Genomic DNA, 20,100 nt, shown 5'->3' with positions numbered 1-20,100 from the left:
GTCTCAGCTTCTTCCTGACAGCAAGACAAAGTAAGTGGGTTAACTGTGATGTAAGTGAGAGTGCGGGGATGCTTGACTTCTGATGGTGAGGGGCTCTTGACATCTGATGTAAGGGGGAATGGGGTGCTCTGGACATCTATTCTTACAGATACAACTCCCTTTGAGAGCAACCATAATGCTGATGTGGCCAGTGATGAAATTGAGTCTGACATCCCTGCACTAAGTGAACCATTGCTTTGTTAAAGTGTATATAAATCCACATTTTTTTTGTTAGTTTTGGATAGCATGCTGAGAAGTTAAGTTTTTATATCTGTCTGTGTTCCAATTATGGAGACTTACTCTTTCTGTTTCCTAGTGACCATTTTTCACTGGGACAGAACCTGAAAGAATTTGAAACGTTTCCATTTATCACTAAAATAGAAATAGAAGAAAAGTTTTCCTCTGTGGACACTTGTTCTGGTGACAGTTGCCTAAATGGGGGTGGGGAATCACCCCAATAGGACATTGGGGTGTCAAAAGAAATCGCTACCTTTTCCTAATAAAAACAAACTTTTTTTCTAGATATATTTTAGGTGAAAATATTCTTCTCGGGAAAATTAACCTTAATGTTATCAGTTGCTACAGATTTCTGTTTTTACCTCATCACATTGGCTCAACTATTAATGTTTTTGTCTGTAGAGGAATTATTTTCAGTTACAATTTCCACACAGCAGCAGCCACTTTCCAACCATTTCATACCAGGCACTGGTATGTCACACTACAGAAGGTGAGCCCGTTGAGCTTTCCTACCTCACAACTACTATGTGGCCCATGGTTTGGATTTTGCCAGCCATTGTGGAAGGCAGAAAAGTAATTTCTCAATCTGTACATTGTTTATGATAGAATGCTTTAAAAGTGTAAGTCTAGCCAAAACTGTTTTTTTTTTTTTTAACAGAGTGGCAAGGGATTAGAGGCCCTGCTGGGTATTTACTGCTATCTGCTGTTCAGTTAGAGATTCTCTGCACTTACTGTAACAATGACAATGATTTGACCAGACATAAAGTGAGAGGAGAGCTCCATCAACAATACAGAAATGAAAAGCTGATGTGGCTTCCAGCTTTGCCCAGCATTATAAAAAAAAACCCATAATGTTTATTTGTTCCATGTTGCTTCTAGAGTTTTCCCCTTTCCTTGTGTGGTAAAACTGTTGTCACCAGAACAAAAAAGTAAGGGGAGATCTCTCTAAAGAAGCCCTGGATAACTGTAAAACCCAGCAGGGGTTCTAATCCTCCCTCACTTTATCCAACACCGAAAAACGTTTTGGCTGGACCAATTTTTTTTATCTATTTTTATCCATAGTGCTAAATTCAAAGGCCTCTTAAAGCAGAAATTGCCAACTGTCTGGACAGGCTACCTGATCTGGACAGATGTTCTTTATAAAGGTAATAAAACAGACTTGTGTTTGCCACTCTCCATCATTTCCTTTTTACCCATCCAAAATGTCTGCCAATTTACAGTTTGCTATTTACAGATAGTGATGGTCCATAGTATACACTGTACACAGACACAAACCTTACCATATCTTACCATACAAACAATTTTTTAATTGTGTAGTTACAGTCAATAACCACTTCTAGTCAGAACATCTTTGCATAAAGAAAAACTGTGATACATTTATAAAAACAGCCAGCCGTAACAAAATAACTGGTGTTTTCATAGGCATAAACTCAATAAAAAAGAAATACACCTTTATACATAAACTTTGTACAGATGTAGCTTGAAAATTGATTGTAAACCAAGGGAAGACACATTGCACACATCAATTATTTTTTTCACATTAATTGCATAAGTTTCTAAGGTGATCTATTGTTTTATTTACCTAAGCTTGTTTGCATGATAGTAAAAATTGCATACCACAATAAGAGTGAAGCTTATAGTATGAATTGCTTGAATAACATAGAGCACTTTTTATAGGCAACTCTGTAAAGCACATTTTCTCTATTTAAAACTTTTAAGACACTTTGTTTTACTGCCCATCAAAATACATATATAAATAGAAAACAAAATCAGTATGGTAACAAAGGTAAGCAATATTACAACAAAAATAACATAAAAATAAAAATAGTCCCCCCAAAATAATTACAACATGATGCTGCAGAATCTACAGATAATGGGACCAAACAATCACATATTCTTCCTTCTGTAAGCAATAAATGAAAATGTAAATAAAATGAAAAAAAGTACAGTGACCTTTATTTTTAAAAAGAAAACAGAAAAGTCTAAATTTACGGCAGTGCCATATAACACAAGGCATTTGTTGGCATGTTATCAATTTAAACTGCATCCAACAGTACAGAGCTCTTCTGTACCCTATGACTGTGCAAGAGTAACATACTCTCCTATTTATATATAAGCGTGACTCTCTGAAGATCAAGTGTGTGTACAGGAACAGGAAAACAGAAAACAAAAAAACCATTGAAGGTTTCTATGCTTGTTTCAAGGCTCCAGCTTTCAATCTGCCTGCACTAAGCATCATGCTTGTCAAGTATGTTGTGGCTTTTCCAGTGAACACCGACTTCAAAATAATGTCCATTGTCTCCTCTGGAGCTAAAAAAAGTTTATAGATACAGTAAAACATTTATATAATGTCTGCATCATTTCCTTTGTCCTTTTTGTGCAAGTTCGTTTTCTCTTCCACTATTTGTTGGCCACACAATGTACAATAATGTGTTACAGACAGTATATAGGATGGAATTGGAATCAATAATGCCAGTGGAACATTGGGATAAAATAATAATACTTTATGACAAGTCATTCAGTTCTGCAGTGATGTCTGTATTTCTTTCTCCAGTTATATTATCTTCAAGCTTAACAGAAAACAGTGTACTAGTATTTTTGTCCTGGGTTTCCCCTTCAATTTCCTTGGGTATCTCCTCATCTTCATAATCGGCAACATCTACCTCTAAACCAGAATTGTCTTTCAGCTTCCCATGGTGTTTCAAATAGTAGCGCTGATTCTGAAAAAACTTGATAATTGTATATTTGGGCAGGTCGAGCTGAGCGGACAAAGTTTGAATGGCTTCTTCGTCTGGGTACAAGCCGACATCTTGAATGAAGCTCTGTAAGATCCCCAAGGCCTCCACAGAGATTTTTGTTCTGGGACGGGGCTGTTGTCGGCTTTCTTCCTCTGATTCCGCTGGAGATCCCACAGTAGGCTGTCTGGGTGGAAGTCTAGGGCCCGATGGCTGAGGTGGTGGAGGCTGCTGCTGTGGTTGTGGCTGTTGCTGCTGCTGTTGTTGCTGCTGAAATTACAATCAATATTTCCTTAAGGTTATTTATAAATGAAGCAATAATTAAAGACCTAGACTGAAGAAATTAATTTTTTAAATAGTCATTATCCATGCAAGCTACAGTACAAGGACATGAACAATATGGGGGGGGGGGGGGGGGGGGGCAGTGGTCAAGTATTGCTAATCACTTACCTGTGTCCGCACATCACTTCCCAAGCCTACCCCATCATGTAGTTATTTCTACTCATAAACTGTATACATTGATGTATGAGGACACTCCTCCAAATGAAAAAAGTGTTACTAAACCAACAACAGTAAAATCAGTCTGTATATGCAGTAAAGCATGCTTGTTATACTCATTAAGAGGTTAATTCTCTGCATTATGTAAAAAGGATGTGTGATCCTGTCTTCTCTGATCCTCCTCTTCTTCTATTGCCCCCAATCCATCTGCTGATGAAACAGAGCCTTGGGGACAAGCTCCACATGCTCAGTTTGGTATGTATTGCTAGAGTTTTTTTTTCTTGGGAGAGTGCATGTGATCAGCACAGGGCCAATCAGCACTGTCCAGACAGAGAGTCAGGGGTTATGCAGCCTCAAAGGACAGTCTGGGGAGAATGAAAACTCCTCCTAAAAGCTTTAACCAGTGCTCTGTTGGACACTGATAGAAGCCACAAGACTGATATATACTGCTTATGAGAAAAGGTATTTAGCAGTTTATATTTACTAAAATAATTGCATTTCCGTGTTCTCTGTAGTGTGGGAGACTAGATATACTGAATGCAGGATCCTGGGTTTAGTAACACTTTAAGTTCAGTTGTTTCCAGTGAAAAGAACTGTTACAGCATACAAAATATATTTCAAACAATTGTGTGCTTCTAACCATGTGTCAACAGCTTGGGTAAGTCCCTTTTCTGTTCCAAAACCAAATCTATTAAGCCTTGGTTCACACTATGAATCGCCTATGTATCACACAGGAATGTGCAGCACATTCCTGTACCATTCACATGCAATCTTTGCATTGACAACCACTGCAGATCACAATGTGCGTTTTGAAAACAGTGTGGGAAATCTGCACAAATCATGGGTTTCCCGCACCACATTCTAGTGTGAACCAGGGCTAAGATATGGTTTGATGAGTTTGGAGCCTGTAAAGAGCTTTGACCTCAATCCTAATCAACACCATGGGGAGAAATTGGAATGCCGATTGCAAGCAAAGTCTCCTTGCCCAACATCAGTACCTGCCCACACAAATACTCTTTTGGCTGAATGGGCACAAATTTCCCCAGACATACTTCAAAATCTCATGGAAATCAAGAATGGAGCTGCTATACCTACAAAAGGGGTCAACATGGTATTAATGCCTAAGCTTTTGAAATAGGATACCAAACAAGCTCCTACAGCTATGATGGTCAGGTGTCCATAAGTCCATATATTGTAATATTGTTTAGAGATAGATATTTGCATTTTTTCTTTTATTAAAACCTGATGTCACACACCTGAATCTGCTCTGTGGACACATGGATCATATGCGATGGCCGTTCACTATGCTGATGAACTGCATTGCTCTCTTGTTCATAAATAACATCTCTTTCTGTTTGGGGAAGACTCAGAAACCTGCGAATCATGGAGAGATTCTCCCAAAGAGTTCTGTTTTCTGGTGATGGGTCTTCTTTCCACCGCAGTAGCTCACACAACCAGCCCTATAATACATGCAAGAAAAATATACTTTCAGTACACTTACATCCGTTTTTTATAATAAGAAGTCTATTAATATTCATACTTCTTCTTACTTTACTGGTGTATATTGTACTTTCCATACATTTATAAAATCTACTTTCAGTTATACAAATACTGATAATTTATATAGAAATTACACACAAATTCCATCTCTGAGCCCCGGTTCACACTAGAACGTGCTGCTGGAAACCAGCTATCCGTGTGTGGTTCTCGCGTGGCATTCAAAGTGCACTGCCTTTGTGATCTGCAGTGGGTGTCAGTGCAATGTTAATGACACCCCAAATGCAGGTTGCAAAGGCAATGCATTTGTCTGCACAATATCACATGGTACATAACTATCCGGTTGCAGTGTGTTTTCCAAAAGTGATACATGCACTACTTTTGGTGCAATGCAGTGTGATTTAAACCCATTCAAAATGAAAGGACTCAAATAGCACTGTACTGAATTGCATATAAACTGCACATTCTTGTGTGATTCATTGTGTGAACCTAAGCTTAACCCTTTCCCGCTGACCGCCTCCTGGCCCTTTAAGAGTTCTGAAAGCCAGGAGGCCAGGATGGGCATTTGGGTCATGTGACCACTGTTATTGGCTGTCACAGCGGTCACACATGATCAGAAAGCTGCTGCTCGCAAGTATGCATTGGGAGGTTTCTGATCCCTGCCGGGTACTATGCTGGGAGTGCACAGGGAGTGCACTCTCAGCATCAGGGGCGGACTGACCATTTGGAAACTTGGGCACTGCCTGAGGGCCCGGGGTCAGTAGGGGGCCCCATGAGATGCCCCTGGTACCTTTTTCATAGGCTTTTTTGAGTTTGGGCAAGGACATAGGGGCCCCATGATCCCCTATTGCCCAGGGGCCCCATGAGTTGTCAGTCCGCCCCTGCTCAGCATGGTAAGTTATTTACACAGGGACGCATATATGCGGTTGCTTGGTGTTAAGGTCCACCTGCCAACTGGCTGCATATATGCGTATGGCTGGCTTGAAGAGGTTAGTGAAGACACATGGATGAATATTGCAAACAACATATGCACTATTTCATTATGTTTTAGACAGTTTTCTTAAAATCTGACTACACCCAAAACAGTTTTTTTCCAGCCGTAAAGTATATCTAAAGACAAAACTTTTTAAAATTAATTTTGAATAAAGAAGGTATTGCAGAAAAAGCCTGATGGGTGTTTTAACCCTTTGCTTACGCTATGGAAAACAAAACCAAATAAATTGGGTCTTTAAATATAATTTAACTGGACATTAATGTGTTGCTACTCCCTCATGGATTAAAGCTGGCCATACGTAGTACATGTTTTTTTTTTTCTTTCAACCAGCAGGTTGAAAAAAAAAAGACCTGATCCCCCATCCACAAAATCAATACAGGAGTCCTCCCCACTGTGACATTTTATTCTGTCGTTAGAGAGACTACCCTGCTGTCAGAGTACGCAGATCAGCACTGCAATCTATAGCCTGCAGTGCTGATCGAGCAAAAAAAAAATAACAACAGGGTGGTTGAACAGAGTTAATCGGTACACTTTATTTCCTTGGGGAATTGTCAGACGTACTATACATTGGATTTGTAATGGCCGTGGCAACTGGGCAGAATTAGGAACATCATATCATGCGTCAAAGAAATATATGAAAGTCAAGTGATTGAACTTGCCAGCATCACACAACACTGAAATAAACATTTTAAGTGAAGTTAGGTTTTCTTCCTTTTTTGTTTATCTAGCAACTATTTTATGAGAACCTTATAAAACACATGCTGCAGTACTCACAGTCCACTATAAAATGTTGTTTTCACTAACAGTTTCTTCTCTTAAACCAAACCTGCTACAGAATGAAATATTCATGTATATTTTTATATCATAAAAGCTGAAAAAATGCAAATAATGGCATTTTATTCCATCCACTGGGAGAAAGTCATTTATTTATGAAAATTAAAAGATCAATATGGTGTGGCTTAAACTAAATAGCATCAGATACTTTTCTCTACAGAAAAAATCATATATGAGTTTAAAATAATTTTCAGCATATGTAAAAGAAATACTGTATTTTTCGCTCCATAAGACGCAGTTTTTCCCCCCCAAAAAATGGGGCAAAATGTCTGTGCGTCTCATGGAGCGAACATGGAGTGGCTGGACTGGTATTCCTGCTGCCGCTGTGTTAGAATACTGGGCCGGCCACTCGGCTCTACTGTGCAGAAGAACCTGCTCCTCGGTCCTACCTTTTCCTTGGTCCAGCGGTGTCCTGCTTTCACCGGCCATCTTCTCTCCCCGGCACCTTCAGTGTGGGCACCCACAAGCTGTCACAGCCGGGTGCCCACTGTGCATGTGCAAGAAGCGCTGCGCTTTGTGAATGGCCCTGTAGTCTTGTGGGACCAGTCATGTGTCCCACAAGACTACGGGGAAGGAGAGGGGGAGGGCAATATATCTGTACTATATCCGCAGTCTCTGGTCATCTCCTGTACTATGTCCGCAGTCTCTGGTCATCTCCTGTACTATGTCTGCAGTCTCTGGTCATTTCCTGTAGTATATCCGCAGTCTCTGGTCATCTCCTGTACTATGTCTGCAGTCTCTGGTCATCTCCTGTAGTATGTCCGCAGTCTTTGGTCATCTCCTGTAGTATGTCTGCAGTCTCTGGTCATCTCCTGTACTATGTCTGCAGTCTCTGGTCATCTCCTGTACTATGTCTGCAGTCTCTGGTCATCTCCTGTACTATGTCTGCAGTCTCTGGTCATCTCCTGTACTATGTCTGCAGTCTCTGGTCATCTCCTGTAGTATGTCCGCAGTCTCTGGTCATCTCCTGTAGTATGTCCGCAGTCTCTGGTCATCTCCTGTAGTATGTCTGCAGTCACTGGTCATCTCCTGTACTATGTCTGCAGTCTCTGGTCATCTCCTGTAGTATGTCCGCAGTCTCTGGTCATCTCCTGTAGTATGTCCGCAGTCTCTGGTCATCTCCTGTAGTATGTCCGCAGTCTCTGGTCATCTCCTGTAGTATGTCCGCAGTCTCTGGTCATCTCCTGTAGTATGTCCGCAGTCTCTGGTCATCTCCTGTACTATGTCTGCAGTCTCTGGTCATCTCCTGTACTATGTCTGCAGTCTCTGGTCATCTCCTGTACTATGTCTGCAGTCACTGGTCATCTCCTGTACTATGTCTGCAGTCTCTGGTCATCTCCTGTAGTATGTCCGCAGTCTCTGGTCATCTCCTGTAGTATGTCCGCAGTCTCTGGTCATCTCCTGTAGTATGTCCGCAGTCACTGGTCATCTCCTGTACTATGTCTGCAGTCTCTGGTCATCTCCTGTAGTATGTCCGCAGTCTCTGGTCATCTCCTGTAGTATGTCCGCAGTCTCTGGTCATCTCCTGTACTATGTCTGCAGTCTCTGGTCATCTCCTGTACTATGTCTGCAGTCTCTGGTCATCTCCTGTACTATGTCTGCAGTCTCTGGTCATCTCCTGTAGTATGTCCGCAGTCTCTGGTCATCTCCTGTAGTATGTCCGCAGTCTCTGGTCATCTCCTGTAGTATGTCTGCAGTCACTGGTCATCTCCTGTACTATGTCTGCAGTCTCTGGTCATCTCCTGTAGTATGTCCGCAGTCTCTGGTCATCTCCTGTAGTATGTCCGCAGTCTCTGGTCATCTCCTGTAGTATGTCCGCAGTCACTGGTCATCTCCTGTACTATGTCTGCAGTCTCTGGTCATCTCCTGTAGTATGTCCGCAGTCTCTGGTCATCTCCTGTAGTATGTCCGCAGTCTCTGGTCATCTCCTGTACTATGTCTGCAGTCTCTGGTCATCTCCAGTATTATGTCTGCAGTCCATTGGGTCAGAATTTTTTTTTCTTGCTTTCCTCCTCTAAAATCTAGGTGTGTCTCATGGTCAGGTGCGTCTTCTGGAGTGAAAAATATGGTATATACTGAAAACATTTCACAAAGTTAACAACTTCACTCAACAAAGCAACAGGTCAACCCAGATTTCCTGAATCCTAAGATTCACCAACTTTCCTCTTTATTTGTTAGTGAGCCGGCTGATAAAAGCATAAGGTCAAGATGTGACTGGACAAGAAAGGTGGATATCACAGTAATGGAGAGCCCTGGCATACCAGGATCCCAGCTCTATTGGAAATTTAGCAAGCAGGTACCTGGAGGTAACCACCACAGTATAGGGATGATTTACTAAAGGCAAATGTACTATTCACTTTCTATAGTAATTTTCCTTTAGTTTAATGAATGAGGTGAAATGTTCCCTAGTATATAATTGGGTATGCTTTGCAAATTGAGTTTTCACCACATTCAGTAAACTAATGGAAAATTTGTTTGCAATGTTTTGTCAGTATATTTGCATTTAGTAAATCAACAATTAAGTATTTTTTTTTATTATTATGAAGGTGACAGGTATACTTCATGCACAGATTGTGCAGACATACACCCCTCCCCCTTTTTTTCTGTGACAAAGATAGAAAAGCATGCTTGAAAAGGAATTAAGTAGGGGAATGTCAGTTGGCCCAATTTACTATAACCAAAAAAAAGACAGGGCTGGTTTTGAGAAAACAGGCAGTTCACAGCAGATGGTAAAAACTACAACAGACACAGAGGTTAACAACATACTACGGAAAGTATAGTGAATTAACAAATGTAAATAAATTATTTGAACTTCCAGGATGTTGCTAATTTTCAAATCGACAAAGTCTAATTTGACACCTTCTGTTCTAAGCACCCTGTTTCTGCTCAATATTCTGCCTTTAGCAGCAGCCAGTAACCTTGCCTGCCACTTTCTTTAATTGTTGGCATGAACTGCCTATGAACTGAAAATGCCATGCAGATGAATGCTGGGCTCTGTTCAAACCTGCTACATACAACACAAATCCTGTAAAGTTATGTATTATAAAGCAAAATTTATTGTGGAATAAAGGTCTCAAATCCATCTGCCACACAAGAAATACTGTTATGCACTGCACTGCAACAGTATACCATCTGCAGGCGTCTTGCAACAGTAAGCAAGAATATGCTGAAAATAATTTCACTGTCATTTATATACGAGTGTCACAACTTTTCTCCCATATATGTAAAATATAAGTTTCAAATTTAAGAAAATCCAAATATATGGTTATAAATCTGTAAACAGATCACTGTAAAAGATTTATTTTGGTTTAACAGGACAAACAGTGTTTGCACAAGCTCCTAATTACACTGTGGCCACTCCTAGGTTTATATCATTTTTGCTGGTTCTATAAGCCTCCAATAATTTCCTTACAAATTACACAGGTTTATGAACATGGGTGGAATTGGTATTAACATATTTGATGGTTTATTATTAATGTAGGAGTAGTTAATATTTTTAAACACATGTTTGAAACATTTTTAATGTATGGGCGGGTTATAATCATTAGGTAACAATGCCTAGAAATAATTTGATGTCCAGAATTGTTTTCAGAACAGGAGAGTTTCTTAAAGCCATGGGACCTGGAACTACTGTATCTTTTATTGTGTACAGGCATAGAGTTTGTTTTTGTTAGTGATTTTTAACACACACCCTTGTAGCTTTAAGACTGTATCCTGGCTTAACTGGATTTAAAGTCGCTCTAAACCCAATCGCTAATACCAGATATAAGCTTTACCATGTCAATGTCATGTCCAGTCATTTTAAATCTAAAGATTTTATTAAAAGAATACTAGGTTATCTTTCTATGAAGATCCTTATTCAGGTACTTTCACAACTGTCTCCAATAGTGCTCCAACATTGTCACCCTTGCTCTTGATGGAGACTACAAGCATTTGCTTTTGCAGGCATGGTCTACCTGTACATTATTTAACCAGTTGCCCTCCTGAGGATTTACCCACCTTTCTGACCAGGCCATTTTTTTTGCGCAACGGTGCTGCGTTACTTTAACTAACAATTACGTGATCATGCACCCAAATGAAATTTACATCCTTTTTTTCCCACAAATTTAGTGTTCTTTCAGTGGTATTTGATCACCTGTGCGTTTTTTATTTTTTGCGCTATAAAAAAAAAGACCGACAATTGTGAGAAAAAAACAATATTTTTGACTTTTTGCTATCAAACATGTCCAGTAAAAAAATTTTAAAATAAAATTTCATCATGAATTTAGGCCAAAATGTATTCTTCTACATGTCTTTGCTAAAAACAAATCCCAATACGTGTAAATTAATTGTTTTATGTGAAAGATATAGGGTTTACAAATGACAGTATAGATACTGGAATTTGTTTTTTTTTACTAGTAATGGCAGCGATCAGTGACTTATAGCGGGACTGCGGTGGGCATTCTGCCACGGGGGGGGACTGACTTGGTGTCACTGACATCCCCAGTGACACCAATACAGTGGTCAGTGTTAAAAAAAAGCACTGACAATGTACTAATGGCACTGGGCAGCAAGGGGTTAATATGAAGGGCGATCAAAGGGTTAACTGTGCAGGGAGTGTTTTACTAGTTGGCTGTGTCAGTGTGCTTCACTGTAAGCACACTGCTTTGGATGGCTGTGCTGTGCACAGCCATCCAAAGCAGTGTGCCCGAGCTGACAGGAGGAGAACTGTTAATAAACAAAACAGTCCTCCTCCCCATTGGAGATGCTTGGTAATCACCGGGCACTGGCAGGTAATCGCCAGCACACACCCTCTACCCGGAAATGCAAAATCAAGTATATATACACGTGATTTTGTGCACCCCTGCCACACTGTAGCAGTATATCTGCTATAGGGCAGCAGGAAAGAGGTTAAATAAAAAAAAATTAAAAAGGGCACTATTTCTGATAATGCGTTGTCATACATAGAGTATTTACATATGTGCATTGCATTGCTATAGCAAAGTTGCCTTTTTGGTCCCCATATATGTGCTTTGGAGTACCTTTCAAAAAAAATGGCAGTGAATTGCAATACACATATACGTGCACATTTATGCAAACAATCACCACTTTCCACAAGCCTGTTATACTGTAGTCACACTGCTTTGTGTTTTGTTGTTGGAGTTTGCATGTCCTCCCTGCACCAGTGTGTGTTTCCTCCCAGTACTCTGATTTTCTCCCACAATTCAAAGTTATGCTGGTAGGTTAAGGGATAAGGTCACCCTTGGGGGTATGTTATATGTTACACCCATATAAAACACAGAGGTGTGGCGCTTCAGATGATCACAACAAAATAAAATATATGAAATTAAAGTCCAATGGTGTCTGGTATAGATAGTGTTAGACGCCTCTTTACTTGAATAGTAATGATGTCATATAAATTCCAAAATAAAAGTTCAAATAAGCTGGGAGAGTCCATCATCATCAACACCCCAAAAAATACTGCCTCTTACCAGACTATAATGACCCCTCAATTGAGTATGGGTCAAAAAACACAGTACAGATTCCAAAGGTAGGCTGTGAACCCGACCACTTTTTGGCTCCAAAAAGGACAAACTGTCCCCCAGGTGTTGAATGGAGGAAACGCCTGCTGGATCACTTGCAAAAACATGTCATAATCAGGACATTGGCTCCCAACTGGTAATCCAAGCATAAGGCTAAAGATGGATCTGTAGAAATAAATTATCCTCGTAGAGAACAATACCATTCAAAGAACAAGAAAAATCCTCATAGTGTAGTATACTCAAAATGATTTATTGCCTTAAAACATGGTATTACACGTACGTCAAAGAAAATATAAAAACAGCATGTCACCATATATCCTAATGGTATGTTTAAAACCCATAAGATAGCCGCCACGTTCCAGTAGGTGCTGACGTCACGCGCTCTGGCTCCTCCCAACGCTTTTCGTCATTAGTGACGACGATTTGTGAATGAATGAACTACAAGTCCCTTATGCCACTGCGGCAGACAGCTTATAGTTAATTAACTGCAAGAGCACTGGTGAGCGCTTTCGCAGTTTATTGATTCTTCTTGGACTTTAGTAACTGTCTGCCCGTATGGAAGGTATGGGCAGACAGCTGTACTGAGAGTCTGCTCCAGCCTGACATTGAATGGATCAGGGGTGTAATGCTCTGCAGCCTCCTGCAGGAAATAATCATCAATGTAAATTTTTTTCTGCAGAAATATGTGCATTTATTATTTTTCCCTAAAGGTGACCTTAGCTTTTAATTGCCCTTTTTCCAAATTGGCCGTAGCATTTGTGTACAGTATGTATGTAAGATAGGGACATTAGATTACAAGCTCTTTAAGGGCACTGACTGACGTAAATCTGCAGTATATAAAGTGCTACATAAATTCTCAGCACTATATGCAGTGTATTTATAAAGTATTCAGACCCCCTTCACTTTTTTCAATTTTGTTATGTTGCAGCCTGATACCACAGTTGTTTAAATTAATTTAAATCTACACTCAGTACCCCATAATGACAAAGTGAAATCAGAATTTTAGAAATGTTTTGAAAAATTTATGAAAAAATTGTGTGGAGATGGGACAAAGTTCCAAACTCCAAGCAGACTTTCATGTGTTTTGCACTGAGACTAGCCACGATGCCATAAAGCCCAGATTGGAGGAGCGCTGCAGTGATGGTTGTCCGTCTGGAACCTTCTTCCATCTCTACACAGGATCTCTGGACCATTGGTCACCTCTCCTATTAAGGACCTTCTCTCCCAATTGCTCAGTTTCGCTGGACAACCAGCTCTTGGAAGAGTCCTGATCATGCCAAACTTATTCCATTTGAGAAATACAGAGTCCACTGTGCTCTTGGGAACCTTCGGTGCAGCAGAATTTTTTTTGTAGCATTCCTAGATCTGTGCCTTGCGATAATCCCGTCTCTGAGCTCTGCAGGCAGTTCCTTTGACCTCATGGCTTTTTTCTGATACAGTATGCATTGACAGCTGTGAGGCCTTTTATAGAGAGGTGTGTGCCTTTCCAAATCACATCCAATCAATTTCATTTACCAAAGGTGGACTCCAAGCAAGGTGTAGAAACATCGCAGCAACGAAGGAATCTGAGCTAAACTTCAAGTTTTGTTGCAAAGGGTCTGAATACTTATGCAAATGTGATATTTCAGTTTTTCCTATTTCAAAAATTTGCAAACATTTCTAAAATTCTGTTTTCACTTTGTCATTACGGGGTACTCAGTGTAGACTGATGAGAAAAAAAATGAATTTAAGCAACTGTAGTATCAGACTGCAATATTTTCAGGGCAACATTTTCAACAATTGTTGCAGGGCATAACCAGCAACAAAACCACTCTAAAAAGGGTGAGTTTGGGTTCAAAGTACTTCCCCTTTAAACCCCAACTCACCCTTCTTGTTAATATTGCTTGTGTTGAATCCCTAAACTCAAATGTCAGGTGATTTTACTCACTCAAATCATTGGATTCAGGTGTTCCAATCACTTCCATGGCCACAGGTATATAAAATCAAGCACCTGGGCATGCAGATTGCTTCTACAAACATTTGTGAAAGAATGGTTCGCTTTCAGGAGCTCAATGAATTCAAGAGTGGTACCGTGATAAATTGCCACGTGTGCAATATATCCATCCATGAAATTCCCTTGCTACTAAATATTCCACGGTCAACTGTTAGTGGTGTTATAACAAAGTGGAAGAAACTAGGAATAAAAGCAACTCAGCCAGGAAGTGGTGGGTTAGATAAAAAGACAGGGCGGGGTCAGCACATGCTGAAGCGCACAGTGCACAGAAGTCACAAACTGTCTGCAGAGTCAATAGCTAAAGACCTCCAAACTTCATGTGGCCTTCAGATTAGCACAACAGTGCGTAGAGAGCTTCATAGAATGGGTTTTCATGGCCGAACAGCTGCATCCAAGCCTTACATCACCAAGTGCAATGCAAAGCATTGAGCAGTGGAGATGTGTTTTCTGGAGTGACCAATCACGCTTCTCTGTCTGGCAATCCGATGGACGTGTTTGGGTTTGTCAGTTGCCAGGCGAAGGGTACTTGCCTGACAGCATTGTGCCAAGTGTAAAGTTTGCTGGAGGGGAGAATTATGGTGTGGGGTTGTTTTTCAGGGGTTGGGCTTGGCCCCTTAATTCCAGTTAAGGGAACTCTTAAGGCGTCAGCATACCAAGACATTTTGGACAATTTCATACTCCCAACTTTGTAGGGACAGTTTGGGGATGGCCCCTTCCTTTTCCACCATGACTGCGCACCAGTGCACAAAGCAAGGTCAATAAAGACATGGATGAACGAGTTTGTGGTGGAGGAACTTGACTGGCCTGACTGGAGTCCTGACCTTAACCTGATAGAACACCTTTGGGAGGAATTAGAGCAGAGACTGTGAGCCAGGCCTTCTCGTCCAACATCAGTGACTGACCTAACAAATGCACTTCTGGAAGAATGGTCAAACATTCCCATAGACACACTCCTAAACCTTGTGGACAGCCATCCCAGAAGAGTTGAAGCTGTTATAGCTGCAAAGGGTGGGCCAACTCAATATTGAACCATACGGACTAATACTGGGATGCCATTAAAGTTCATATGCATGTAAAGGCAGGCGTCCCAATACTTTTGGCAATATAGTGTATTTTGAAATGTGTCTTGTTAGAGGAAATGAGTAACACTATGACTGAGGTTTAACATAATATTTAACATGTCCTTTTAAGTGAAATTAGCCAGATAAATGGATAATACCTGTGAATTTAATAGATTAGGGTAATAAGAAAATATGGGATAATGTGCCCCTGCTGTAAATAACTGAGGATATTAGAAGTCACAGTTCAGTCATCCTTATAAGTTTAATACAAATATTGAGACCATTTATACAAGTCACTCAACTGAACCCTGATGCCATTATTTTATTGTGAGGGGTGCATTACTCATTAAACACCAAGAATTGCAATTAAACAAACTGACAGACATTAATGGAACACAAATGGACAGTCACAGAAAAATGTAACAGACTCACAGACACAGACTGATTGACAAAAAGAGACCTGACCTTTGAGAATTATTGAGTAAAATTAGGCTTAATAGGTGCTATAAAGCACACATTCACCTTAAATCCTGGAATCTTCTTCCACTTTCAGGAAAATGAACACAAAAAGAGTTTTATTAGAGTAGGTATGGCCTTACTGCTATGAAGGGGAAAGGAGAACGTCTGTCAATGACAGGAAGAGCATAATGTGACAGCTGTACACAGACGTAAACAGCAAGTTCTGATGTCAGGGTTGCATACAAATAAATGTTTAATCATAAAATAAATACTAGTAATAATTTGAGTTCAAAAACATCACAAAACATTAGGGGTGAACTAGCATTTTTTATAAACATGAGAATTCAGCATAATTCAGATAAACACCAATGTGTATGAATGTTTAAGAAACCTTGTTTCAATATGCACATATAAGGAAAGCCATATTTACTCATTGCATATGGCTCTGCTTCCTGCTTAACAGTGCAGTACAATGTTCTCACTTGTTGATCCTTTTATCTCACTGCAAGTCTATTATATGGGATTTGTGTGATTTTAAACAATGCTCTTTACAGCCTTTAATTATTTGAAACACCCACAATGCTCCTAGTGGCTAGAGGCTAGGAGAGCTTTGGCTAGTTTTCAGGTCACGTGAGAAAACTTGGGAGCAGTTTTATTCATAGCAAGAAAGCAACTTTTCAATTGTGTGAAAATGTGACTTGATAACATGGTTACGTGCTGTACTTCTTGTAATGTGTGAATTATGATATAGGTATGAATAACAGATATGTGATATATATACACTCACTGGCTACTTTATTAAGTACACCTTGCTAGTACCAGGTTGGATCCCCTTTTGTCTTCAGAACCGCCTTAAAGGACGTCACTCACCTGGTCCAAGCTGGGGAAAGATCCTGACTTCAAAGTCGGGATTCACCCCAGAGTCTGGAGCGGCACCTGGCTCAGACCAGCCTGTCTGGCACCAACAAACATGCCACATTCAAAGTCACTTAAATTCCCTTTCTTCCCCATTCTGATGCTTGGTTTGAACTTCAGCAAGTCATCTTCACCACATCTAGATGTCCAAATGCATTGAGTTGCTGCCATGTGATTGATTAGAAATTTTTATTACCAAGCAATTGAACAGGTGTACTTAATAAAGTGGCTGGTGAATGCATTTATTAGTCAAATACAGTCTGTGGTTGCAGCAGAAAAAGTAAAAAATGGCATCTCATATACATATAAGCTTTTGGGCAAAGTCTGCCCTTAGGGCCGGTTCACATTATAGAAACGCAGTCTAGATGCGTTCCGGATGCGTTTTTGCATGCACGTTTTTACGTGTTTTTGGCGCGTTCCGGTGCATTTTTTAGACGTTCCAGTGTGTTTTTATGCATTCCAGTTCATTGTTCCCCCTCTTTTTACTTCAATTTAAATAGGGGCATGTGTGTTCCAGTGCATTTTTAATGCATTTTACCACATTCCAGTACAGTTCTGTGCAGAAAAAAATGTAGCATGTTCTACTTTTTTATCTGCAACCGGAGCGCACTGAAACTGCAAGCACTGATGTGAACTATGACATTGGCAACCATATAATGTACTTTCTGTGCATTTTGGATGCAGAAAAAACGCAACTGAAACGCATGTAGTGTGAGCTGGCCCTAAGTCAAGTAAACACACACCGAATATACAAAGTATCATATTTCACAATATACAGTCAGGTCCATAAATATTGGGACATTGACACAATTCTAACATTTTTGGCTCTATACACCACCACAATGGATTTGAAATGAAATGAACAAGATGTGCTTTAACTGCAGACTGTCAGCTTTAATTTGAGGGTATTTACATCCAAATCAGTTGAACGGTGTAGGAATTACAACAGTTTGCATATGTGCCTCCCACTTGTTAAGGGACCAAAAGTAATGGGACAATTGGCTTCTCAGCTGTTCCATGGCCAGGTGTGTGTTATTCCCTCAATATCCCAATTACACTGAGCAGATAAAAGGTCCAGAGTTAATTTCAAGTGTGCTATTTGCATTTGGAATCTGTTGCTGTCAACTCTCCAAAGAGCTGTCACTATCAGTGAAGCAAGCCATCATTAGGCTGAAAAAACAAAACAATCCCATCAGAGAGATAGCAAAAACATTAGGCGTGGCCAAAACAACTGTTTGGAACATTCTTAAAAAGAAGGAACGCACCGGTGAGCTCAGCAACACCAAAAGACCCGGAAGACCACGGAAAACAACTGTGGTGGATGACCAAAGAATTCTTTCCCTGGTGAAGAAAACACCCTTCACAACAGCTGGCCAGATCAAGAACACTCTCCAGGAGGTAGGTGTATGTGTGTCAAAGTCAACAATCAAGAGAAGACTTCACCAGAGTGAATACAGAGGGTTCACCACAAGATGTAAACCATTGGTGAGCCTCAAAAACAGGAAGGCCAGATTAGAGTTTGCCAAACGACATCTAAAAAAGCCTTCACAGTTCTGGAACAACATCCTATGGACAGATGAGACCAAGATCAACTTGTACCAGAGTGATGGGAAGAGAAGAGTATGGATAAGGAAAGGAACTGCTCATGATCCTAAGCATACCACCTCATCAGTGAAGCATGGTGGTGGTAGTGTCATGGCGTGGGCATGTATGGCTGCCAATGGAACTGGTTCTCTTGTATTTATTGATGATGTGACTGCTGACAAAAGCAGCAGGATGAATTCTGCTCATATTCAGCCAAATGCTTCAGAACTCATTGGACGCCGCTTCACAGTGCAGATGGACAATGACCCAAAGCATACTGCAAAAGCAACCAAAGAGTTTTTTAAGGGAAAGAAGTGGAATGTTATGTAATAGCCAAGTCAATCACCTGACCTGAATCCGATTGAGCATGCATTTCACTTGTTGAAGACAAAACTGAAGGGAAAATGCCCCAAGAACAAGCAGGAACTGAAGACAGTTGCAGTAGAGGCCTGGCAGAGCATCACCAGGGATGAAACCCAGCGTCTGGTGATGTCTATGCGTTCCAGACTTCAGGGTGTAATGGACTGCAAAGGATTTGCAACCAAGTATTAAAAAGTGAAAGTTTGATTTATGATTATTATTCTGTCCCATTACTTTTGGTCCCTTAACAAGTGGGAGGCACATATGCAAACTGTTGTAATTCCTACACCGTTCACCTGATTTGGATGTAAATACCCTCAAATTAAAGCTGACAGTCTGCAGTTAAAGCACATCTTGTTCGTTTCATTTCAAATCCATTGTGGTGGTGTATAGAGCCAAAAATGTTAGAATTGTGTTGATGTCCCAATATTTATGGACTTGACTGTATTTGTATGTAAGAAACATGATCCCTGCGTAGGGGAAAGGAACATTCAGGTGTCAGTGTCAGGATCAATTGTATCCTTAATGATGAGAAATGCAGGCAGATACTTATCCATCTTGCTATACCATCAGGGAGGTGTGCGACTAGCCCCAAATTTATTCTGCAGCAAGATAACGACCCCAAACATGCAGCCAATGTAATTTTAGGAACTATTTTCAGCGTAAAGAAGAACTAGGAGTTCTGGAAGTGATAATTTGGCCACCACAGAACCCTGATCTCAACATCATTGAGGCTGTCTGGGATTACATGAAGAGACAGAAGGATTTGAGGCCTACATCCACAGAAGATCTGTGATTAGTTCTCCAAGATGTTTGGAACAACCTAATGCACCTCCCGAGTTCCTTAAAAAACTGTGCGGAAGTGTACCTAGAAGAATTGATACTGGAAAGCAAAGGGTAGTCACATCAAATATTGATTTGATTTGGATTCCTCTTCTGTTCATTTAGATTTTTTTACTCATTCCGGTAATTGATAAAATTAAATTAATAACACTTCTATTTCTGAAAGCATTTTTAATTTACATTTTTCACACCTGCCTAAAACTTTTGCAAAGGACTATATATATATATATATATATATATATATATAAATAATTTGGACAATATAATACATTATTATGACAGAAAAAAGCACTGAGAGCATTTTAAATTATTTACTAGGTTAAAAGGGTGAAATGGTACTTTAAATACATCAAATTTTATCATCTATGCCATTTTTTGGTGGCAAAGTGGTATTGATCTTTTCAAATGCTTAAAATTAACTATTTCTAGAAGGTTATTATTTGATTAAAGACATTAGAGTTGAGGGTAAAAACGATGCACTCTGTCTTCCTTACCGTTTCAATCGCAACATAATTTAATATGAAATATG

The 20,100-nt window shown here is 40.1% G+C and overlaps 1 protein-coding gene across 5 annotated transcripts in view; it reads right to left on the bottom strand.

The window, feature by feature from the left end:
- Nucleotides 1-1,562: 1,562 nt before the first annotated feature.
- The window catches only part of SATB1 (SATB homeobox 1), a 198,718-nt gene continuing 180,180 nt past the window's right edge, over nucleotides 1,563-20,100 (bottom strand). For 4 of the 5 annotated variants that reach the window (XM_089692217.1, XM_089692215.1, XM_089692214.1 and 1 more), the window contains 2 exons: nucleotides 4,766-4,969; nucleotides 1,563-3,281 (listed from right to left, as the gene is read on the bottom strand). In XM_089692217.1, coding sequence (XP_089548343.1) covers nucleotides 2,781-3,281; nucleotides 4,766-4,969 — 705 coding nt within the window. In that variant the 3' untranslated portion in view covers nucleotides 1,563-2,780. The remainder of the gene's footprint in view (nucleotides 3,282-4,765; nucleotides 4,970-20,100) is intronic. The other variant, XM_089692218.1, reaches the window with a different exon arrangement.

Source organism: Staurois parvus, unplaced genomic scaffold (genome assembly GCF_062004578.1).
Source record: "Staurois parvus isolate SC_StPar_1 unplaced genomic scaffold, SC_StPar_1.0 ptg000579l, whole genome shotgun sequence".
Taxonomy (NCBI): domain Eukaryota; kingdom Metazoa; phylum Chordata; class Amphibia; order Anura; family Ranidae; genus Staurois; species Staurois parvus.
The sequence above is the reverse complement of the archived record's forward strand: the minus strand, read 5'-3'. Positions and strand labels throughout refer to the sequence as shown.